A 25157-nucleotide genomic window follows, 5' to 3' on the forward strand; every position below is an offset into this window, starting at 1 on the left:
AGTTCTAGCTCCAGGACAAGAAAGGAGAGGGAGAGGGGGGAGGGGAAAGGGGAAAGGGGAGAGGGGAGAGGGGAGAGGGGAGAGAGGGGAGAGGGGAGAGGGGAGAGGGGAGAGGGGAAAGGAGAAGGAAGGAAGGAAGAAGAGAGAGAGAGAGAAGGGAGGGAGGGAAGAAATAAGGAAAGAAGGAAGGGAAAAAGAGAGAGGGGGAGGGGGAAGGAAAGGAAGGAAGGGAGGGGAGGGGATAGGGGAAGGGAAGGGAGGGGAGGGGAGGGAAGGGAAGGGGCGAGAGGGAGAGAAAGGGAGGAGAGAAGGGCAGGAAGGAAGGAAGAGGAAACTCCCCTAATAAATCCTATAGCAAAGTTTTGACTTTTTTTTTTTTTTTTTGCCAATCATGGGCTTGAGGTATGGATCTGAGCACTGTCCTTGAACTTTCTCAAGGCTAGAGCTCTACCACTTGAGCCACAGCACAACTTCTGGCTTTTTTTTTCTATGTATGTGGTACCAAGGAATCAAACATGGGTCTTCCTGCATGTTAGGCAAGCACTTTACCACTAGGCCAAACCCCATGGCCCCATAAAAGGAGAAGGAGAAGAAGGAGAAGAAGGAGGAGGAGGAGGAGGAGGAGGAGGAGGAGGAGGAGGAGGAGGAGGAGGAGGAGGAGGAGAAAAGAAGAAGAAAAGGAAGGAGGAGGAAAGAGGAGGAGGAATAAAGAAGGAAGGAGGAAGGAAGAAGGAAGGAAGGAAGGAAGGAAGGAAGGAAGGAAGGAAGGAAGGAAGGAAGAGAAGGAGAAGAAGAAGAAAGAAGAAGAAACAAAGACAGGGAGAGGAAAGAAGAACATGCAAAGAAATACAAGTAAAAAATACCCAAAAATGAGCCGGGCGAGGTGGCTCACATTTGTAATCCTCGCTACTCAAGAGGCTGAGACATGAGGATCAAGGTTCAAAGCTAGCCCAGGCACTAAAGAACCTGAGACTCTTATCTCTAATTAACCTCTAGAAAATGAGAAGTGAGGCTTGGCTCATAGGTAGCTAACGAGCTCAGGGATAGCATCCAGGCATAGCTCAAACCCCATGACCCACGGAGGGGGGGGCGGGGGGGAAGGAAGCCTAGAGCTGGGAGCATGGCCTAGTGGTAGACTGCTTGCCTAGCATGCACCAAGCCCTGGGATTAATTCCTCTTTACCATTTACATAGAAAAAGCTGGAAATGGTGCTGTGGCTCAAGTGATAGAAAGCTAGCCTCGAGAAAGCCCAAGGATAGTGCCTACTCCTAGTTCAAGCCCCGGTACCGGCAAAAATAAAGCGGAAGCCTGTGTACAAAGATAATAGATGGGACCTGGAGTCCAAGTATGCCTGGCTTTCTGGAGCTAGGATTACAGCACCCAGCTTGAGCCCATTTTCTTTTTCTTTTCTTTTTTTGGTCAGTCACAGGGCCTTAAACTCTGGGCCTGGGTGCTATCCCTGAGCTCTTCAGGTCAAGGCTACTGCTCTACCACTTGAGCCACAGTACCACTTCTGGTTTTCTGGTGATCATTTGGAGATAAGAGTCTCATGGACTTTCATGTCCAGGATGGTTCTGAACAACGATCCTCAGATCTCAGCCTCCTGAGTAGCTAGGATTACAGGTGTGAGTCACCAGCACTTGGCAAGCTCAATTTCTTAACCATGTCCTGACACTGGAATCACTCTGGGGAAAAAACATGGGCAACTAGAGTATCTCTAATAACTTCTCGGGGCCAGAGTTTGGCCTAGCATGCACAAAGACCCAGGTTCAATTCCATGGTACCACATGCATAGAAAAAAGCTGGAAGTGGTGCTGAGGCTCAAGTGGTAGAGCTCTAACCTTGAGAAAGTCCAAAGACAATGCTCAGGCCTTGAGCTAAAAGCCCAAGACTGGCACAAAAAAAAAAAAAAAAAAAAAAAAAAAAAAAGCTCTAATCACTTCATGGAACAGGCTCTGCAGAGGCTTTTTCCTCAAGTACTTTACTTCAGTTTTTGTAGGCCCTTGTTAAATTAGATGACATTAGGCACATTTCAAGGCACTACAGCCATAGACAGCTGGCTAAATTAATAATCAAGAGCCAGCAATCAGGCCAGGAGTGTGGCCTAGTGGTAGAGTGCTTGCCTAGTATGCATGAAGCCCTGAGTTTGATTCCCTGGTACCACATACACAGAAAAAGCCGGAAATGGTGTTGTGGCTCAAGTGGTAGAATGCTAGCCTTGAGAAAGCCCAAGGACAGTGCCGAGGCCCTGATTTCAAGCCCAGGACTGGCACACACACAAAAAGCCACCAATGATCAGAGTAGTTGGAAAACACCAATCAAGGAACAAGTTTTATATATACTTACCTATCAAATGGAACATCCACAAGAATCCTGGCATTGGTTAAGAAAAGAAGACAATTCTTCTGTAACTTTTAGGAAGAAAAATAATTGTAAGTAAATGCAATACTTCATTCTAGAAGTAGATTTTAAACATTTTGATAGTGCTGCCAACAAGCTTTGCTTATTTAGCGTTCACCACATACCTAAGCCCTCTTTAAGTTTTCAGTTCAATACCATAATTAATGGTTGCCATGTCAAAATAAAGACTGAATTACTGAGTGAAAATACAGTGTCTTCAATGACGAATGCCACTTTCTCTATAGTATTTTTTTTGGGGGGGGGGAGGAAATGGGGCTTGAACTCTGGCCTGCGCACTGTCCCTGAGCTCTTCAGCTCAAGGGTACCACCCTACCCTTGAGCCATAGCCCCACTTTCTGACTTGTAGTGATTAATTGGAGATAAGTCTCACGACTTTGTATTGCCCAGGCTGGTTTTGAACCATAAGCCTCAGATCTCAGCCTCCTGAGTAACTAAGATTACCAACGTGAGCCACAGTACCTGGGCCAATAGTATTTTTAAAAATAATTTTTTTTTTTGCCAGTCCAGGGGTTTGAACTCTGGGCCTGTACCCTACCTGAGCTTCTTCTCCTCTAATACTTGAGCCACAGCTCCACTTACAGCTGCTGTAAGTGGGGCTTGAACTCTGGGCCCAAGCACTGTCCCTTGAGCCACAGCGCCACTTCTAATTTCCTAATAGTTAATAGTTAAAGTCTCACAGACTTTAATACCTGGGGTGGCTTTAAACTGTGATCCTCAGATCTCAGCCTCCTGAGTAGCTAGGATTACGGGGGTGAGCCACTGAGCTCAGAGGCTTTTTAATATTTATTTTTTTATATCTGGCCTTGAACCAAGGGTTTGAGTGCTGTCCTTGGGCTTTCTCAAGGCTAGAGCTCTACCACTTGAGCCACAACACCACTTTAGGCATTTTTTTGTCAGTCCTAGTCCTTGAATTCAGGACCTGGGCACTGTCCTTGGGCTTCTCAAGGCCATAGCTCTACCACTTGAGCCACATCACCACTTCTGTTTTTTCCGGGTACCAAGAAATCGAAGCTGGGTTTCGTGCATGCTAGGCAAGCACTCTACCACTAGGCCAAACTCCCAGCCCCTATAGCTTTTTTGGTTATTTTTTTGGTTTTGTTTTTGCTAGTTCTGGGTGTTGAACTCAGGGCCTGGGCACTGTTCTAGGACATTTTTTGCTCAAGGCTACAGCTCTACCACTTGAGCCACATCACCACTTTCGGCTTCTGTGTACATGGTATCAAGGAATTGAACCCAGGGCTTGGGGCATGCTAGGCAAGGATTCTACCACCAGGCCACATTCCCAGCCCCTTACCCAGTTTGTAAGTGGTTAATTTGAAATAAGAGTCTGACAGGGGCTGTTATACCTTGCGCTGGCTTTGAACTGCATTCCTTAGATTACAGTCTCCTAAGTAGCTAGAATTACAGGCATAAGCCACCAGTGCCCAGATTTTTTATCTTTTTTTTTGGGGGGGGGAGTGAGGAGAGGCAGTCCTGAGGCTTGAACTTAGGGCCTGAGCACTATCCTTGGGGCTTTATCAAGTCTAGAGTTCTACCACTTAAGCCACAGCAACACAGCCTTTTTCCTTTTCTTTTCTTTTTTTTTTTTTTTGGTGGGTCATGGGACTTGAACTCAGCCTAGGCACTGTCTCTGAGCTCTTCAGCTCAAAGCTACCACCCTCCCCTTGAGCCAAGTTGCACTTTTCATTTTCTAGAGGTTAATTGGAGATGAGTCTCAGGTCCTTTTGTGCCTGGACTGGCTTTGAACCTTGAGCCTCCTGAGTAGCTAGGACTATAGGCGTGAGCCACTGCACCCAGCTTCTTTAGGCTTTTTCTATGTATATGGTACTGAGGAATTGAACCTGGGTCTTCATGCATGCCAGGCAAGCACTCTATCACTAGGCCAAACTCCCTACAGCCCTTTTGCTTCTTTTTGTAAATATATTGGAATTACTTATGGCTGGGTATTACAGAAAGAATGATTTGCACTCTCTTTTTTTCCCCCCAGTGGTAGGGGTTGAACCCAAGGACTTAGGCGCTTGAGGTAAGTAGTCTACCACCAAGCACATTCCAAGCCTGTATTTCACCTTAAAGAAATTACCTTCCCCCAATTGTTAAATTAGTGGCTGTTATCACTTTACATTCTTACGGTAATTATGAGAATTACAGTTGCTAAATATCCTGTAAAAACCACATAATACCCTAGTACCTCCATGCTTTTTCATTGGTTGCAAAAGATGAGAGATATCTAAATCTTTTATAAGTTAGATGTGTTTTTCCAAATTATTTGTCACATGTTTCTGTTGCTTTTTTTTTTTTTGAAACAGAATCTATGTGGCCTAAGCTGGTTTCAAACTCAATTCTCCTGCCTCAGCCTCCAAAGTTTTCAGATTATAGACCAAAGTAGGATTTTCTGACATCATAGTTGACCTTCTAGATTCATTACAGCTGGTTGACAGTGGCACACACCAGTAATCCTAGCAACTCAGGAGGTTGAGATCTGAGGCTTATGGTTCAAAGACTAAAAGAAAGATTGTGAGACTCTCATCTCCAATTAACCAGCAAAAACCAGGAATAAAGATGTGGTTCAAATGTAAAGCCCTAACTTTGCATGAAAAGCTAAGGGACAATGCTTAAGCTCTGAATTCAAAAGCCAGTATTAGACCAAAAGAAAAAAAAAAGTCACATAGCTGAGGATGCTGGCTCATGCCTATAATCCCAGCTACTCAGGAGGCTGAGATCTGAGGATTGTGGTTCAAAGCCTGCCTGGGCACTAAAGTCTGTGAGACTCATCTCCAATTAACCATTAGAAACCGGAAGTAGCACTGTGGGTTAAGGGACAGGGTAGTAGCCTTGAGCTGAAGAGCTCAGGAACAGTGCCCAGTCCCAGAGTTCAGGTCCCATGATCGACAAACAAAGAAAAGGGGGCAAAAAGTCAGTAAATTACCTGTTGGTAAAGGGGGAAATTTTTCATAGCTTTGAAAAGTAGACAGGTGACCTCTGACAACAGACGAACAGGCATTCTACTGGCCAGCCCCTGGCGTGTTAAGTTGAGGACACAAGCACTAGCTGTGAACTGCACGGGCAGATCCAATGGGTGATTCTTCATTCCTATAGCTATAAACTGAAGAGAAATTTGTTTTACTGGCACAAGACGGTATTACATTCCTTATATTTTATACTTGCTTTTGTTGGTAATATCATTTGCCTAGAATGACCCTAATTAAGATGTACTATACACATTAAACTGAAATGCCTCTATACAATTACTTAAACAATTAAAAAAAAAAACAAAACAAGAAAGTTATACTGGGCACCAGTAGCTCATACCTGTAATTGTAGCTACTCAGGAGGCTGAGATCTAAGGATCCTGGCTCAAAGCCAGCCTGGGCACTAAAGTCCCTGAGACTCTTATTTCCAATTAGCCACCATGATTGACAAAATAATATTTGCAAGATAGGCACAGTGGCTCATGCTTATAATCCTAGCTACTCAAGACGCTGATATCTGAGGATCATGGTTCAAAGCCAGCCCAGGCACTACAAAGTTATGAGACTCTTATCTCCAATTAATCCCTAGAAAATGGGAAGTGAGGCTATGGCTCAAGGGTAAGGCAGTAGCCTTGAGCTGAAGAGCTCAAGGAGAGTGCCCAGGCCAGAGTTCAAGCCCATGACTCCTTTCCCCCACAAAAAAATTAGTTGCTTAATGGGTAATAGTGGATTTTCCCCTATTTCTTTGAATTAAGCTTTATAAGAGAAATAGGCCATGTAAATAAGCTAACATTAATCCGTCATGTTGCAGACGGATTATACATTGTATATACATACACACAAACAGGGTTTTTTTGCTGTGCTGGTATGGAACTCAACACGTTGCATTTGCTACATCACTACGATATGTCCCAGGCAAGACATAGCATTTATGTATGTGTTGGTATCGGGGCTTAAACTCCGGGGCCTTGTGTTCTTGCTCAGCGTTTGTGCTCAAGGATGGTGCTCTACCACTTCCAAGAACTTTTTTTCCCTACCAGTCCTGCGACTTGAATTCAGGCCTGCATGCTATCTCTGAACTTCTTCTGTTAAAGGCTAGCACCCTACCACTTGAGTCACTGTTTAAACAAGGTATATAAAATACTGTGCAATGGGCCGGATTTTGGACTAGTGGTAGAGTGCTTGCCTAGCATGTATGAAGCCCTGGGTTTGATTCCTTAGTACCACATATATAGAAAAAGTAGGAAGTGGTGCTGTGGCTCAAGAGATAGAGCTCTAGCCTTGAGCTGAAGAACTCAGGAACAGTGCCCAGGCTCAGAGTTCAAGCCACACTACCGACATCATCATCATCATCATCATCATCATCATCATCATCATCATCAACAATTACTGTGCAACATCTGAAAGGCCTCATATCAACAAGCATGTAAACAATATTTATCTCAGAAATATCAGACTGCTGGGTGCCAGTGGCTCACAGGTATAATCTAAACTACTTAGAAAGCTGAGATTTGGAGATGATATTTCTAAACAGGCCTGGCAAGAAAAGGTCCATGTGCCTCTTATCTCATATAAACTACTCAGATAAAACTGGAAGTGGAGGGGCCGGGAGTTTGGCCTAGTGGTAGAGTGCTTGCCTAGCATGCATGAAGACCCAGGTTCGATTCCTCGGTACCACATACATAGAAAAAAAGCCAGAAATGGTGCTGAGGCTCAAGTGGTAGAGCTCTAGCCTTGAGAAAGTCCAAGGACAGTGCTCAGGCCCTGAGTTCAAGCCCAGGACTGGCAAAAAACAAAACAAAACAAAAACTGGAAGTGGAGATGTAGCTCAAGTGGTAGAACAAGAAGTCGTCAGAGATAGCACTCAGGCCTTGACTTCAAGCCCCAGGGCTGGGGAAAAAAGTAAAAAAAAAAGAAATATCAGACTTTTATTTCATAGTTTATAGTTTTTAACAATAAATGTACATCATATCTATTAATCTAATAATCATAAAACACTCAGTAATTATAATTTACTAAAGTCAGTAATACACAAAACAAACTTGTAATTAAACAGTATTCTTTTCAACTAAAAAGCTGTATTGTAGTTAGGTTTTGTGAAAACTGTTAATTGAATCAAATAAGGAGCATTAATAAACAACCTTTCTGAGGCATAGATACCTTTAAAAGGGCAGGCATAGAAACATTTATTGAGAAGGTCTTTGTGAAGAGCCTGCAGAGAGCTGCCTTTATAAAACATGATCTGTTTCTGTATTGGTTCAGTGCTTCAGTAATCTGATTTATATTAACTTCTCCAGCAACCTGAAAAACAAAGATGGTAAAAATGGGATTCACAGCTTTTATCTCCATTTTGTTTTTCCCCTTGGTGGTGAGGCATGAACTCAGGATCTCATACTCTCACTTGGTGTAGGTACCAAAGCTTAAACTCAAGGCCTTACCTTCCTACTTGGCTTTTTTCAGCCCAAGACTGGCACTCAACCACTTGAGCCACAGGACCACTTCTAGCTTTTTCTGTGTGATACCTAGAAATTGAACCCAAGGCTTCATGCATGCTAGGCAAGTACTCTACCACTAGGCCACACTCTGGGCCCACCTCATTTTTTATATATGTATAGAGAATGCAAACAACAAAATAATGAAATGTGAGAATTGACTATTATCTTCCCATAATTGCACTATACAAGGATCTCAAATGAATGATAAGTAACAGATAAAATTTTCAACAATAAATTACTAAGAATGCATTTCATACTTTCTAAGCTCTCATATAGGATAACTTACACAGAAAGACAGAGAATTTAAACAAAACTGGATGAGACCTAGTTTTCTACAAGTATGAAGCTCTGAGTTCAAATCCATTATCACCAAAAATAAAATGATTTTTTATGCTGAGAAAGTAGTTCAGTGGTAGAATAGTTGCCCAACATTCCCATGATCCTGAGTTCAATCCACATCAATCAATCAAGCCACATCCTTCTATACTGTCCCTGGTTTTGCCTGGTGTAACCACATGTCTACTGAAAAGCTTCTCAGCCAGTTATCTGCAACTCATGACAGTAATCCTAGCTACCCAGGAGGCCAAAATCTGAGAGATGTACTGATGTCTTCTAGGCAAGCAAGTCCATGAGACTAAAAAAAGCCAGCAGCAGAGCTGTGAGTCCTAACCTTGAGCAAAAAAAGCTGAAGGACAGTACCCTGAGTTCAAGATCCAGGACTGGCACATAAAAAAAAGGCTTTTCTCCTGTGGTCCTAAAGAAAAATTGTTTTTTGTCATATCTTAGCCCAAAACAGCACTAGCTTTACTAATCATGTCTCATCCATGATGTTCACCTCTTAAAAGAGCTAAAAAATAAAGTTTAGATTCAGAAAGCTTGGATACAAGTCAAAGTGCTGCCATTTAATAGTTTTCCATGACCAGACTACTATCTGTAAATGGGAAGATTAAAGGGTCAATAATGTGCACAGCATGGCACCTGGCCCTTAGAAGAGACTATAAATGATTGTATTTACCACTATGGAATTAGATTCCCAAATGTGTAAGCTGAAACTCTATCTTGAAGTTATGGTTGCAGCCAGGGCCAATGGCTCATGCCTATAATGCTAGCTACGCAGAAGCATGATCCCTAGTTGGGGGCTAGGTAATTGGCCTAGTGGTAGAGTGCTTGCCTAACATGCAGGAAGACCTGGGATCGATTTCTCTGTACCACATACATAGAAAAGCCAAAAGTGGTGCTGTGGTTAGCCTTAAAGAAGAAGCTCAAGGACAGTACTCACCCCTGAGTTCAAGCCCCAGGACTGGGGAAAAACAAAAATAAAAACAAACTTATCTAGGTAAGAACACACCCTTAAGCCTTGCTTTGCATTTAAGAAGTCAGAATAACCAGCATCTGTAGCCAAGAGTCCCACAAATTTCACTGAAGGCCGCTGGCATATAAACAGTTCTACAGCTCCATCAGTGATATACTGACCCCCAGAAATATCCAGGGATACAATATTAGGCAGGATATCCTTCTGCTGTAGTAAATGAAATGCTAGGTCTGATTTGTGCTGCCAGTGGTTAGAAATATCGAGGTGAAGCAAACATTTCAGTTTTCTGATGACTTCAAAAATTTGTGATTTAGACATTGTCAGACATTTCAGATTGTGCATTGTGAGAGACTTGAGTTGATCCTTACAGGTGATGAGTGCAGAAATGTCAGTGACCAGAGTATTGGAGATATCCAAGCACTGCAACATCGGTAACTGAGAAATGTTAACCAGGTCTTCATTATAAAAACTAATATTGAAAACACTTAAAATGCGAAGTCCAGTGAGCTGACCAACAAACGGTAATCTTGAATTTTGAGGGACAGTTGTTGAATCTAACAGGAGACACCGAAGGTTTTGCTGGATCCATTTATTGCTGCAGAGTGCACTTAAAATGTCTGGGACTGGAAGGTCAGAGTGTACTGCAGTGGCATCTACTTCAATGAGCTTATGATGGCAGAAGGCTCTCCTGAAGGTAGCTGCTGAGATTTTAGCTTTCTGGATATTGAGCACCTTCAAGTTCATTTGGTTGCCTTGGAAAATACTTGCTGTTCTGTCAGTCAGCTTGCCTGTAAGAGAAGCAGAAGCAGCTTGCAATAATAACTAGATCTCAAGCATTTACAGGACACAATCTGGCAATGAACCTACCTGCTAGTTAATAATGACTAGCCAGGTACGGTGGCTCATGACGGAAATCCTAGCTACTCAGAAGACTGAGATGAGGATCATGGTTCAAAGTCAGCCAGGGCAGAAAAGTCTGTGAGATTCTTATCTCCAATTAATCACAGAAAAAGAAGCAGAAAAGCTGAGTGTGGTGGCTCATGCCTGTATCTTAGTTACTCAGGAGGCTGAGAACTGAGGATTGAGGTTCAAAGCCAGCCCAGGCACAAAAGGACCTGAGATTCTTATCTCCAATTAACCTCTAGAAAAGGGGAAGTGGGGGACTGGGAATTTGGCCTAGCATGCATGAATACCCGGGTTTGATTCCTCTGCACTCCACATACATAGAAAAAGCTAGAAATGGTGCTGTGGCTCAAGTGGTAGAGTGCTAGCCTTGAGAAAGCCCAAGGCTCAGGCTCTGAGATCAAGCCACAGGACTGGCAAAAAAAAAAAAAAAAAAAAGAAAGAAAGAAAAAAGAAAAGGGGAAGTGGGGCGTGGCTCAAGAGTAGGGCAGTAGCCTTGAGCTGAAGAGCTCAGGGACAGCATCCAGGCCCAGAGTTCAAACCCCATGACTCAAGAAAAAAGGAGAAAAAGCAGACATGGTACTGTGGCTCAAGTGGTAGAATGTTAGCTATGAGCAAGAAGGAGCCCAGAGACAGTGTCTATGCCCAGAGTTCAAGCCCCAGGAGGACTAGCAAAAGTTGTTTGTTTTTTTTTTTAAATACTAAGACAGGTACAGTGGCTCATGCCTATAATCCTAGCTACTCAGGAGGCTGAGATCTGAAGTTCCCAGTTCAAAGCCTGCTGGGCACTAAAGTCCGTGACACTCATCTCCAATTAACCACCAGAAAATCCAAAGTGGTGCTGTGGCTCAAGGGGTAAGTCAGTAGCCTTGAGCTGAACAACGCCCAGGCCCAGAGTTCAAGTCCACAGCCAACCAAAAAAGAAAAAAACAACCAAGAACAGGCTTTGAACACAGGGACTTGTGCTCACATAGCATGTTCTTTCAGCTGCAGAGCTACCACTCAAGCCGCATTTCCAGTTGGCTCTTTTTCTGTGTGTGTACACATCACTGGAACTTGAACTCAGGATCTGAGTGCTATCCCACTTAAGCCAGAGCTCTACTTCCAACTCTGTGCTGGTTAACTGGAAATAAGACTCTCTCAGACTTTCCTGTCCAGGCTGGCTTGGGATCTCAATACTCAAATGTCAGCCTCCTAAGTAGCTAGGATTATAAATATGAGCCTTCAGCACCCAGCTCAGTTCAGCTTTTTGCTTATTTGAGGAATGGAATCTTAAGACTTTTCTGCCCAGGCTACTACGCTTTTCTGCTACTACCTTGTGTATCTCAACCTCCTAAATAGCTAGGATTATAGGCATGAACCACTGGGGAGAGCTACTGATTACTTTTAATACTTACTATTGAATATAAATATGTGCCTGGCATTGTTATAAATATTAAGATTATATTATTTATTGCTATTATTACTATTATATAAATGAGAAAATGGAAGCTTGAAGAGTTTAAGTAACTTGCCCAAAACAAGACAAATTAAATCTTATCTTTTCTTCCCACAGGATTTTTATGCACGCACGTGCATGTATGTGTATGTGTGTGTGTGCATCATATGCACACACAAGACTTGGGTACTGTCCCTGAGCTTTTTTCCTCAAGGCTAGCACTCTACCACCTGAGTCACACTGCCACTTCTGGCTTTTTGGTGGTGAATTGTCTCACAGATATGCCAGGAAGCAATATCTAACATTTGTAATTCTAGCTACTCAGGAGGTTGAGATCTGAGGATAGTGGTTTGAAGCCAACCCAAGCAGAAAAGTCTATGAGACTCTTGTCTCCAATCAACTACCAAAAAGCCTGAAGTAGAGCCATGAGCTGTGGCTCAATCGGTAGAGTACTACCTTTAAGCAAAAGAAGTTCGGGAGCAGTAGCCAGGCCCTGAGTTCAAGCCCCAGCACCAACACCAAAAAAAGTCTGCCCAGGTTGGCTTCCAACTGCAATCTCAAATCTTAGCCTCCCGAATAATTAGAATTATAGGCATAACTCACCAACACCCAGCTAAGACTTTTCTTTTCAGGTATGTGTAATTCTGGGGCTTAGGACCTCACACTCTGATTTGGCTTTTTCACTCAAGGCTGCTGCTCTCTTACTTGAGTCACATTCCACTCTCAGTTTTTCGACAGTTAATTGGAAACATTCTTCTTTTGTGGCAGGGAAATTTTAATCCAAGGTCTTAAACATGCACCCAAGATCTCAAAGGTGCTAGGTAAACATTTCATCACTGACCTACATCCCAACCAAGAAAACTTTCAAGAACTTATAATGAATGGGAGAAGAGATTAGTGCAATAACATTTGGGAAGCCAGGTAAGTTAAAGTCAGTACTAATGAATATATTTCCATTTTCTTTACCTGCCAAGCCAACAACAGGATGTACTTCTTTAGAAGCAAGATCATTTCCATTGAGGGATCCCAGAAAGACTGAGACTTAACCTTCACATATTTAAAAAAGCAATTTGGAATAAAAATAGGAATCATACATAAAGGTGTTTTTAAATAGGAAAGTGCTTTATAAATAAGCTGTACTATTACCTTGCCAAGCCATTCTCCTAAGGAATTGATCAGAAATTTCCCGAGGGAAAATCCAATTCTCTGGAAGACATAGTGTTCCATCAGGTCTTTCAAAACATAATTTCTCCAGATTGGCAATCAAGGCGTTCAGACAGATGTGGACCAAAGAGTAGGGTGATGCTTCCTCCTGGTAAACAAAACCCCAAATTTCTAAACCATACAACCACAAATATTCAACAAAGAAGTAGGCATACATACACACAGTTTTTTTTTCTACTTTGGCTGGTCCTGGGACTTAGGACCTGGGCCTATCTTGTACTTCTGCTTAAGGCTAGCAATCTACCACTTGTGCCAGGGTAGCACGTCAAGCTTTTTATGAGTAGTTTACTGGTGATTAGAGTCTCACAGACTTTTCTGCCCAGGCTGGCTTCAAACTACAATCCTCAGATGTTACCCTAAGTGTTTAGGATTACAGGTGGGCCACTGGCATCTGACACATACATATAATTTTGTACACTAGTGGGGATACATATTCAATGAATCTTTACTCCAAATATGAAGCAATCGGAAGATTGTTATCTATTGTATTTTCTGTTATGGGGATAGGAAGTAAACTATCTCAATATTTCCTTTGCCAGCCATTAACAATTTAGGGATAAAGCTGAACATATAACCTAGTACTAGGGGCCAGGAGTTTGGCCTAGTGGTAACGTGCTTGCCTAGCATGCACGAAGACCCGGGTTCGATTCCTCGGTACCACATACATAGAAAAAAGCCGGAAATGGTGCTGAGGCTCAAGTGGTAGAGCTCTAGCCTCGAGAAAGTCCAAGGACAGTGCTCAGGCCCTGAGCTCAAGCCCAAAACTGGCAAAAAAAAAATAATAATAATCCTTGTACTCAGAAGACTGAGTTAGGAAGGTCATGGGTTGAAGGCTAAATTCTGAGAATCAGTCCAGCCTGGGCAAGAGGGAAGATGGAGAGGGAAGAGGAAAGAGAAACAAAAGGGGGAGGAAAGGAGATAGGAAGGGAGACAGAAGAAAAGAAATAATTCAAAAGCTTAAAACGTAATACCCTAGAGGATAATATAAAAAAAAGTAAAGAACTGTCAGGGAAATGGGCAGTGGTATCTTACCTACTCAGGACGCTGAGATCTGAGGGTCGGAGTTGGAAGCCCATACAGGAAAGTCCATGTGACACTTATCTCCAATTCCCTACCAAAAAAGCTAACACTGGAGGTGTGATACAAGCAGTAGAGTGCCAGCCTTTAAAAGGCTAAGCAGTATCAAGTGATGGTAGCTCACAACTATAAATCTAGCTACTCAGGAGGCTGAGAAAGTCCAGAAAGGCTTTCTCCAATTAACCATCAGAAAACCAGAAGTGTAGCTGTGGCTCAAGCTCAAAATGGCAGAGTACAAACCTAGGCTACAGAGGAGGGTAGAGGGAAAAAGGGAGAAACCCAGGGCTTCATGCATGCTAGGCAAGCACTACACCACTAAGCCACAACCTCACCCCATCTTCCTTTTTTTCTTTCTGAAACAGTCTCATTGAAGCTGGACAGGGTGGCTCACACTTGTAATCCTAGCTACTCAGGAGGCTGAGATCTGAGGATGGAGGTTCAAGGCCAGCCTGGGCACTAAAGTGAAACCTCCTGTGCCCCGTGAGACTCTTTATTTCCAACTAACCACCAGAAAACCAGAAGTGGTGCTGTGGCTCAAAGGTAGGGCGATATCCTTGAGCTGAAGAGCTCAGGAACAACAGAGTTATAAGTCCCACAACTGACAAAAAAGTCTCAATAGGTAGCTTAGGCTGTCTCAAACTCACAACCTATCCTAGGTTTCTCAGGTGCTGGCAGATGGGTTCAATCTCCAGTACCACCACCACCCAAACACACACATATATGAACATACACATACATTAGCTGGGCGCTGGTAGCTCATATGGCTCATACCTTCAATCCCAACTACTCAAGAGGCTAAGATAGGAGCAGCATGATTCAAAGCCAGTCTGGTTATCTCTAATTACCCACCAGAAAACTGGAAGTGGCACTGTGGCTCTACGTGGTAGAGTGCTAGTCTTGAGCAAAAAGAGCTCAGGCACAGCACTCAGTCTTCAGGGGAAAAAAATGAATTTTTTTTTTCTTTGTGGGTCATGGGGTTTGAACTCGGTCTGGGCGCTTTGAACCTTGATCCTCAGATCTCAGCCTCCTGAGTAGGATTACAGGCGTGAGCCACTGGTGCCCAGCTTGAATATATATTTTTAAATTATGTATATACATATATATACATATACATGTGTGTATATATAGTGTATGTGTGTGCGAACGGGCATGCACAACCATGCCAGTGATGGGGCTTGAATTCAGTGCCTGGGTTCAGTCTGAACATTTTTCTCTCCTCTGTACAGGCTAGCTTTGAACTGTAAACCATATGATCTCACCCTCCCAAATAGCTAGGATTACAGGCATGAGTCCCAGACACTAGCTTACTTTTTTTTTTTTTGCCAGTCCCCACCTTTAAAAAAAAAAAATCCTGAGCTAGTCTTGAATTTTGATCCATCAGATCTCCATTTCCTGAATAACTATAATTATAGCTTGAGTGACTGTGCCTGGCAAAGAACATTGTTTTAGTAGCTATATACTTTCCAAGAGAAATGAAAAACTGTTGAGTAAGAAAGGTAGAATGATTTTAAAATTCTGCAAATTCCATTTACACTGTATGGCTTAATGGAACAGAATGAAATCTATGCTGCTGGAAATCCTAGATCCCTGTTTAGTGGTGGGAAAGAAGAGTATCTAAAAGAAATGAGGGGGTGGGGAGCAAGGCCTAGTGGTAGAGTGCTCACCTAGCACCCATGAAGCCCTGGGTTCAATTCCTCCGTAACACATACACAGAAAACGCTACACGAGGTGCTGTGGCTCAAGTAGCAAAGCTCTAGCCTTGAGAAAGCTCAAGGATAGTGCCCAGGCCCTCAATTCAAGCCCCAGGATTGGCAAAAAAAAAAAGAGAAAAAAAGAAAAAAAATTGATCAAATGAAGTATGGCTCAAGAGGTAGAACACTTGCACACCAAGCATGAAGCCCTGAGTTCAAATCCAGTACTCTCCCCATATCCCCAAAAGTATTGTCAAGCTGTCCTTTAAAACATAAAGACACTAAAGTGATGTTACTTTCTGAAAAAGGAGGCTTTGAGACAAAATTACAAGAAATTAAAATGGACATTTTCATAATAATAAAAGGATCAATTCAAACTGGGCATAGTAATGTACTTAGTAGTCACTACTACTTAGGAAGCTGAGATGCAAACTGCTTGAGCCCAGAAATGAGGCCAACGTAAGGAGGGGAACAGATCTCCTTCCCCCTCCTCAAAAAAAGATAAATGTGGGGCTGGGAGTTTGGCCTAGTGGTAGAGTGCTTGCCTAGTATGCATGAAGACCTGGGTTTGATTCCTTGGTACCACATACATAGAAAAAAGCCGGAAGTGGTGCTGAGGCTCACGTGGTAGAGCTCTAGCCTTGAGAAAATCCAAGGACAGTGCTCAGGCCCTGAGCTCAAGCCCAGGACTGGCCAAAAAAAAAAAAAATTATTATCTGGTGTTAAGAGGTGTGACATGGTGACCTTTCACCAATCTATCTGGCTGTTTTCAAACTCCAGTACCATAAATCTTTTTTTCCTCTTTTTAAACATTCTTTTAGATCGGAGGATGAAAAGTTCAGGTATTTAAGGACAATCAGAGCTACAAAGCAAGACATTCTGCAAAAAAAAAAAAAAAAAAAGGAACATTCCCTAAGAGAATATGTACCTACTAAAAGCCTCAAAATTCATAAATGGAAATGATAAAATGGAAAATCATATTACAGTTGGAAATTAATGTTCATCTTTTTTTAACTGGTAAAAAGTAATTCCAAAATCGTCACACCGAAAAGGTAGATGAAGCCTGGCACTAGTGGCTCACACCTGTAAGCCTAGCTACTCTGAGGGCTGTGTGCAAGTCCAGCCTTGGCAGGAAAGTCTGTGACACTCTTATCTCAATTAACCAGCAGAAAACCCAAAGTGGCACTGTGACCAAAGTAGTAGAGCAATAACTTTGAGTGAAAAAGCTCAGGGACAGTGCCCAGGCCCTGAGTTCAAGTCCTTCAACCAATAAAAGCTACCGGTGCCAGTGGCTTTTGCCCATAATCCTAGCTACTCAGGAGGCTGTGATCTGAGAATCAAACCAGCCCCAGGGGGAAAATCCAATTAACAAGCAAAAAGCTGGGGATGAGCTGGGGACAGTGGCTCACACCTGTCACCATAGCTACTCAGGAGGCTGAGATCTGAGAATCAAAGTTCATAGCCAGCCCGAGGAACAAAAGAACCTGAGACTCTTATCTCCAATTAACCTCCACGAAATGGGAAATAGGACTTGGTTCAAGAGTAGGGTGGTAGCGCTGAGCTGAAGAGCTCAGGGACAGCTCCCAGGCCCAGAGTTCAAGACCTATGACCGACCCCCTACCCCCCCCCAAAAAAAGAAAGAAACCTAATATTGCCTTTATGCCTTCAAACCTTCAAATACAAAATTAGGCCCCCAAGTCAACCAGAGAAAGAACAACAGAATCCTTAAGGGCTGAAGAAAGGAATGTATGTGCTCGGTAAATAAGTACAAATGGGGGGCCGGGAATTTGGCCTAGTGGTTAAAGTGCTTGCCTAGCATGCACGAAGGCCCGGGTGCTTGCCTAGCATGCACGAAGGCCCGGGTTCGATTCCTCGGTACCACATATATAGAAAAAGCCGGAAGTGGTGCTGAGGCTCAAGTGGTAGAGCTCTAGCCTTGAGAAAGTCCAAGGACAGTGCTCAGGCCCTGAGCTCAAGCCCAGGACTGGAAAAAAAAAAAAAAAAAGTACAAATGGGAGCAGGGCTCTGGGATCTACACCGGCACTAACTTAACTGAAAGCCACCTGAGGAAAACAAGACACACACACACACACACACACACACACGTCGGCATGGATTTCGGGTTTCTGAGCGGGAGAAGAAGCGAGGGAAGGGGAGGGGAACTGGCGGGGAGGGGGGCTAGGAAAGTAAGTCGAAAGGCCGAGGGGCGGGAAGTGGCGGGAAGAGAAGGCGGACGCACGTGGGAGGGACGCGAGTCCGGGAGCCCCGGGACCCGCAGCAGCGTCGGGAAGGTCCCCCTCGCGGTCCGCCACCTTGGAGAGGAGGACGCCGAGGGTCCCCCAAAGCAGCAAGACTGCACCGCGACGCTGCGGCCAGCGCCAGCCCCGCCCGACGCTCACGCCCCGGTTCCCCGTGAGGTGCGATGGAAGGGGAGGCCCGAGAGGGGGCTCCTCGGGGCGGTGCGCGCGTGCCTCGGCTCACGCCACGCCGCCTCCCTCCGACGCCCCGTCCGCCTTCCCCGCGCGCGCACACGCCGAGTCTCCTCACAGTTCCGACGACGGCGTCGCGCCGGGGCCGGCGTCCCGCCTGGTCTGGACGCTCACCTGCACCACGCGGGCACCCAGCGCATCGACCTGAGCGTCGGGAGGGCGCAGGCAACGGGGCGCCTGCTCCGTGTGTAAGAAGTACACCATCGCCACTTCACTGCCCCCGGCGTCCCGAACTCTGCGGTCGTCGAAGGAGCTTGCGGATCTCGCGAGAACTGTGGTCGGGCCTCTACTGTCCCGGGCCTCGGGCATCTGAGGGCGAGGAGGGCGGGGCTTCCAGACCGCCCGCCCACTGCTGGCCCCGCCCACCGATGGCCCCGCCCCTCCTCAACTCCATCTCCACTCCCAGCCCAGCCTTCACCTGCTCTACGCCCCACTTGACCTACCATCACCAACTTTCTCAGCCCAGGGATTCACCTCAACCCCTACGCACCCCTTGGAGGTCCGTCGTCTGACCCACCGCGCAGCACTCTTGAGACTGAGGACCACATTGTTTTTTTCTTGGCAGTGCTAAGGATCAGCGCCGGCCTTGTACCGCTGAGCTTCTTCAGACCTACGTGTTCGTTTGCTGGTATGTAGGTGCCCATCCAGGGCTTGAACTTTTAAGGTCTGGTCACTGTTCTTTATCTATCCTTGAACAAAAAGGCTCCGGGCCAAGGCCTGAGTTCAAGCCCTAGGACCCACACAAAAAGTAAAAATTAAAAAAAAAAACAGCGCTAAGTTGGAAGGGGCTCAAGTGGTCAAGTGCTTTGCCTAGCAAGGTGTGAGGCCCTGAATTCAAACCCAACTCTTTGGAATTTGTATGCTCCACGTTCAAATTTGACAGTCATACTGGAAGTATACAGTTATAATTGTGACTTTTTGTTTGGGGGGGGGATGTCATGGGGCTTGAACTGGGCCTGGGCACTGTCCCTGAGCTCCTCAGCTCAAGGCTACCTCCCTACCCTTGAGCTAAGCCTCACTTCCCGTTTTCTAGAGGTTAATTGGAGATAAGAATCTCAGGTCCTTTTGTGCCTGGTCCGGCTTTGAATCGCCATCCTCAGATCTCAACCTCCTCAGTAACTAGGATTACTGTCGTGAGCCACTGCGCCTGGCTAAGTGTGACTTTTATAATATGGATTAGTGTAAAGTGAGCAGAGCTAAGGGGTGGTTATTCCAGTCTGGAAAATACACCCTGCAAAGGCAGACCTTTGAGTGAGTTACTGCAGAATTACTTTTGTTTTTTTGAGGCAGGGCTACAATATGTAGCCAGGTGACATTCTCCTGCCTCAGCCCTAGTAATGCTGGGATTACAAGTCTGCTCCCCTTTAAATATTTTTGTTTTAGAAGGATTTTAAATTTCTAGAACATTTTGTACACAGAAGTATTCATCTGCAACATCTGGCCACTGGTGCCATCTCCCCACTCCTCCAAAAGGTGACTCTTAGAAACTGATATTCTTTTTTTAATATATTTTTTATTGTAATTAATAGAAGGGTTGCATGATATTTGCCAGATAAATGGTGCCTTAATTCCCACACATTGATACCCTTTCACATGTCTTGGTCCCCATTTCCCTTCCCCCTTCCCCTACCCCTCATCTTGTTTCCCCCCCTTCCCTATCCAATTTCAGATAACCAAATACAATTATATCCGATACATCAGGTAACAAAGTGAGATAGTGTAACAATATGAGATAACCAAGGGACAGTAGAAGTGATGAGAGATAACATAGTACCTTAAGAACAACAATTATTAATTATATGGCTGAAACTGATATTCTTTTGACCTGCTGTTTTTGTGTCTGGTTTTCGTTTGTTTGTTTGTTTTATACCAGTCCTGGAGATTGAATTCAGGACCTGGGTGTTGTCCCTGAGCTTCTTAAGGCAGTGCTCTAATACTTGAACAAACCACACCTCCACTTCTTGCTTTTTTGAGGGTTTGTCTATTGGAGCTAAGAGTCTAAGGACATTCCTGCCATTGGCTGGCTTCAAATCTTGATCTCCAGATCTCAGCCTCCTGAGTAGTTAGGACCTCAAGGCATGAGCTTCTAGCACACTGGAAGATGACCACTAGCGCCCCTTAGATCTGCTCTTTCAGGGTCTGGAATCTATAAAGGCTGAGCTTAGAAGCTGAATTAGAAACTTTAGTTAGGAGACAAAAAGAATGTACTCCAGGTTTCTGCCACTGACTTCCTCTTCTTAGTTGGAGACTTGTTTAGACTTCTATTGTGCAGACTGAGAACCTGGAATAGGAAGTAGGAGGGTTAAGTACAAGAAAAGAACAGGTCAGAGCCCGAGAGTTTGACCTAGTGGTAGAGTGTTTGCCTAGCATGCACAAAGACCTGGGTTTGATTCCTCGATACCTCATACATAGAGAAAAACTGAAAGTGTTGCTGTGGCTCAAGTGGTAGAGGACTAGCCTTGAGGAAAATCCAAGGACAGTACTCAGGCCCTGAGTTCAGTCACTAGGACAGACAAAAAAAAGAAAAGAAAAAGAAAAAGAAAAAACACCAGGTCAATCACCATAACAAAAACTGCAAGTTGCCAAAGAAGACCAGGTGAAGAATTCTTGCTTCTTTTCACTTTTTCTTTCTTCCTTTCTTTCTCTTGTTATTCCTATTTACATTTCACAAGCTGGTTAACTATTAGCCCAAGAAATTTATTTTTCTAATAGTGTAAAGATCCTGTGTTAATATTAAGGGACTTATATGGACAAAATAAAGTTTAAAAAGCAATGGTAAAAATGATAAGGATTCAAGTCCCAGGATTGACCCCCCCAAAAAAAATTGGGAGGGGGTGGGGGAGGGAAAAGGGGACAAAAACATGAGAAGGGTTATCAATGTGTGAGAAGTAATGCACCTACTATCTGGCAAATGTAACTGTAACCCCTCTATAAATTACAATAAAAATGATAAGGTACCACTGGGGTGGAGTGGGGAAATAAGTGTAAGGCAGGACTTTGACATGGTGAGATGTGAGGGTGGATGGAGGGAGATCAAGGGGAAGTTTGGGTTGGGGGCTTTGTCTTGTGAACTGCCGTGGCTTTGCTATCTCTCCTACCCCTCTCCCTGCCCCATTTCCCCACTTCTGCTGCGCCAACAAGCTAAAAAGACAAGGACCAGCCAGGCACTGGTGGCTCACACCTGTAATCCTAGCTACTCAGAAGGGTCAGATCTGAAGTTCAAAGCAAGCCTAGGCAAACAAATATGAGAGACTTAGCTTCAATCAACCACCAAAAAAGAAGAAAGTGAAGGCATCTCTCTAATGGTAGAGTACCAGTCATGAGCAAAAAGACCCCAAAAAATAGGGACCGGGAGTTTGGCCTAGTGGTAGAGAACTTGCCTAGCATGCACAAAGACCCAGGTTCGATTCCTCGGTACCACATACATAGAAAAAAGCTGGAAGTGGTGCTGAGGCTCGAGTGGTAGAGCTCTAGCCTTGAGAAAGTCCAAGGACAGTGCTCAGGCCCTGAGCTCAAGCCCAGGACTGGCAATAAATAAATAAATAAATAAATAAATAAAAATAAAAAATCAAGAGAGTGCGAGGCCCTTTAAAAAAAGAAAGGAAAAAAGGCCAAAAAGTGCTAGAAAGCAAAACTGTTCTGGGCCGTGGAGCCCATCATCAGCATCTTGATGTAACAAGCAACTTAAGAGATGTTTTTGCTGAGTCCTGTGAATTTTAACTAGAATTCACCCAACTCTGCACCTGTACACTTGGTGTGCAGACCCTTTGCAATCACACTGGGCTCTAGGGAAGAAAAGATCGAATGATAAGCATGTGTGGAAGACAAACTCAATCAATCCCTTCTTATTATCTTCAAACAGACAGAAACCCAGGAGGACCACCTATTCCTATTCTGTTCTAATAATAAAGTGATAACTTGAACCTGGGAATGTGGCTTAGCGGTAGAGTACTTGCCTCGTATGCATAAAGCCCTAGATTTGATTCCTCACTACCACACACACAGAAAAAGCCTGAACTGGTGTTGTGGCTCAAGTGGTAGAGTGCTAGCTAGCCTTGAGCAAAAAAAAAAAAAAGGCTCAGGGACAGTGCCTAGACCCTAAGTTCAAGCCCAGGGACTGGCAATAATAATAATAATTATAATAATAATAATAATAATAGTAATAATAATAATAAATGATAACTTCACTAGAATTCTTCCAGAGACATGCATTGGGATAAAAATCACCCAAGTCCCACCTGTGATAGGGACCATTTAATCATGGATAACTTTCTCACTGTTGACTCCCAATTCTCCCTACTTAACCTGAAGCCAATGTCTGTACCCCAGGAGGATGACTAAAGAGGTACTGAAGCTTCTTTCCATGCCAACCATGGTAATGTATCAATCTCCTTGCTCTGCCCTTGTTATGTTATTTGGCATATGACAGGACAACCTTAGAACTCCTGGACTTTGATCCTTATTTTCACTAATATAAAACCTGGCTTCATCACTTGAGGGATGAACCTCAAGACAATGAGCTGAGCAGTGTTCCTGTTGTGAAAAGCCTAGAGCTTACATGGGCTGTCAGTGGCTCATACCTGTAATTTTAACTACTCAAGAGGCTGAGATTTGAAGATTGCCATTGGAAGCCAGCCTGGGCAGGAAAGGCTGAGATTTTGATTCCTACTTAACCACTGGCGGGGAGTGGAGGAAGCCAAAGTGGAGTGCTGCAGCTATAAATCATCAGACTTGAGTGAAACTGATCGGTTTTAAATGAGGTCTTAGGCCCACCACTCATTTCCTTCCTCCTGACATCTAGGTGCAATCACCTGGCATAGATCCAGAAGATACAGCCATAAGCACCCAGGCATTGTACAGACACCACTCCAAACTCTAGTCTCTACTATAAGTGTGTTTCTTCCTGGGCCAGTGGTTCCTCACTGGGCCGGCTATAGCCATCAAAGTGTTCCACCATGGAATGGAGCATCCAAGCATGAGGTTGTTTTTGAGTCATTAGATATATACTAGAAAATCATAAATTTGGAGACTAAAGGAAGGACTGAGCTAGCTCAGGACTGGTTATCCTTGAGACTCTGCTCTCAAATGGCAAATTAGTGGCCCACAGGAGGCAGGTAGACAAGTAGCTCACTCCAGGACCATCACTTCCCCTACATCTCTCTCCAAGTATATTCTCTCCTATAATATTCATTTGATTCTGCCTGATTCTTAAGAAATCTCAGCATATTGTGCTATAAAATAGTAGTGGGGGGGGCAGGGAGTTTAGCCTAGTGGTAGAGTGCTTGCCTAGCATACACCCATACCTGGGTTTGATTCCTTGGTACCACATACATAGAAAAGAGCCAGAAGTGCTGCTGAGGCTCAAGTGGTAGAGCTCTAGCCTTGAGAAAGTCCAAGGACAGTGCTCAGGCCCTGAGCTCAAGCCCAGGACTGGCAAAAAAATTACTTTTAGTAGTGGGTAGGGGCTGGAAGTTTAGCCTAGTGGTAGAGTGCTTGCCTAGCATGCACAAAGACCCAGGCTGGGTTCCTTGGTACCATATGCATAGCAAAAAGCCAGAAATGGTGCTGTGGCTCAAGTGGTAGAGCTCTAGCTTTGAGAAAGCCCAAGGCCCTGAGTGCAAGGCCCAGGAATGGCCAAAAAAAAAATAGTAGTGGATAGAAAGACACTAGTGGCTCATGCCTGTAATCCTAGCTACTCAGAAGTCTGCAATCTTGAGGACCACAGTTTGAAGCAACTGAGGCAGGAGAGTTGAGCCTGAAATCTGAGAATTATGGTTCAAAGCCTGTCTAGACAGGAGAGAAAGCTCATAGAGTTTTAGAAAAAAGATTTACAGAAAAGGCTAGAAGTGGTACTGTGGCTCAAATGGTACAGTGTTAGGAGTCTCGACCAAATAAAGTGCAATACACACATCCAGGGAAAGAAAGGTAAAGTTAGAGAGGCTGACAGGCTGCTTCCATTAGGAGGGAGAACAGCAACTGCTGCTAACCTAAGTGGGGTAATTATAGGGACAGGACATGTAGGAGTGAGGTAGGGAGTAAACCTATAAGAATGGGGGGAAGTGGGAGGCTGCGTTGTGTACAGGGATCAGGAAATTGATTGTGAGGAGGGTTGACATAGTAAAAGTAGGGGGAGCAGGTAATTGATTATAAGAATTTGCCACCAGATGCAGTGAGGGTTTGTGAAGTTTCTCTCTAAAAATAGGGACTCTTCGCATAGGGTCCTTGACTTCGATAACAGAAATAAGAATTTCTGGACAAGTCACAATGGTAGGAAATCTTGGCAGAGCTTTATTGAATAAGCAAGTTGGCAAGCAGACAAACAGAAAGGAGGAGGCATACTAACAGCGTAGGTTCTCTCAGAGCTCTCTGGCATCAAGGGTATGATGAAGAAGGGGATCTGACTGTTTGTTTGCCACTCCTGGGGCTTGAACTCAGGGCCTGAGCACTGTCCTTGGGCTTTCTCAAGCCCTACCACACCACCACTTCCAGCTTTTTCTATTGATGCGGTACCAAGGAATCAAATCCAGGTCTTCGTGCATGCTAGGCAAGCACTGTACCACTAGGCCAAACTCCTGGCCCCCAAAAGTGTTTTATCTTTGTGGTAATCACTCCTGGTGACTTTGAGTTCTTGGACATTTTGGGCATTTCTTCCAGGTAAGAATGCATCTTGCCATAAAATAGATGATTATCCTTGAGATAAAGCATCCTGTGGTCTCAGAAGCAAAGATAGCTTCTGAGTTGTTTCTGAGTTGCCTTCATCAGATCTCACTTTCCCTAAATTATATTGTCTCATTCTCCCCTAAAGTAACTGGTCCCTTAATCTGAAGGGAAGTAGATGGATGAGTATCTTCCATATTTGCATTAAGCTTGTTTTTATTTTTGTTTTTGAACCCCTGGCAGCTATTTATCATGCCTGATTTTTCCCTAACTTATCCTGCCTCAATTCTTGTATAACTTAGGTATTCTTTTTACCTAGAACATATTGTTTTTCAGTAATAGGATTTTATACTTCCTAAGTGGGTTACATAATTCATTTAAAAATATATTGTTCTTGTAAAAGTGATATACAAAGGGGTTATAGTAGGTGTTTTAATTCTTGAGCCATGCCTCTAGCTCTTTTTACTTTATTTTCCTAATA

General features: G+C 44.1%; 1 protein-coding gene across 2 annotated transcripts in view; it reads right to left on the bottom strand.

The window, feature by feature from the left end:
• The window catches only part of Zyg11a (zyg-11 family member A, cell cycle regulator), a 31257-nt gene extending 12880 nt beyond the window's left edge, over nt 1-18377 (bottom strand). For both annotated transcript variants that reach the window (XM_090334819.1, XM_090334820.1), the window contains exons 1-6: nt 18134-18377; nt 12685-12850; nt 9234-9985; nt 7551-7691; nt 5348-5524; nt 2347-2411 (exon numbers count right to left, since the gene is read on the bottom strand). In XM_090334819.1, coding sequence (XP_090190945.1) covers nt 2347-2411; nt 5348-5524; nt 7551-7691; nt 9234-9985; nt 12685-12850; nt 18134-18328 — 1496 coding nt within the window. In that variant the 5' untranslated portion in view covers nt 18329-18377. The remainder of the gene's footprint in view (nt 1-2346; nt 2412-5347; nt 5525-7550; nt 7692-9233; nt 9986-12684; nt 12851-18133) is intronic.
• Between the last annotated feature and the right edge of the window lie 6780 nt (nt 18378-25157).

The sequence above is a fragment of the Megascapheus bottae genome, chromosome 6 (genome assembly GCF_031878675.1).
Source record: "Megascapheus bottae isolate mThoBot1 chromosome 6, mThoBot2.hap1, whole genome shotgun sequence".
In the NCBI taxonomy this organism is placed as follows: domain Eukaryota; kingdom Metazoa; phylum Chordata; class Mammalia; order Rodentia; family Geomyidae; genus Megascapheus; species Megascapheus bottae.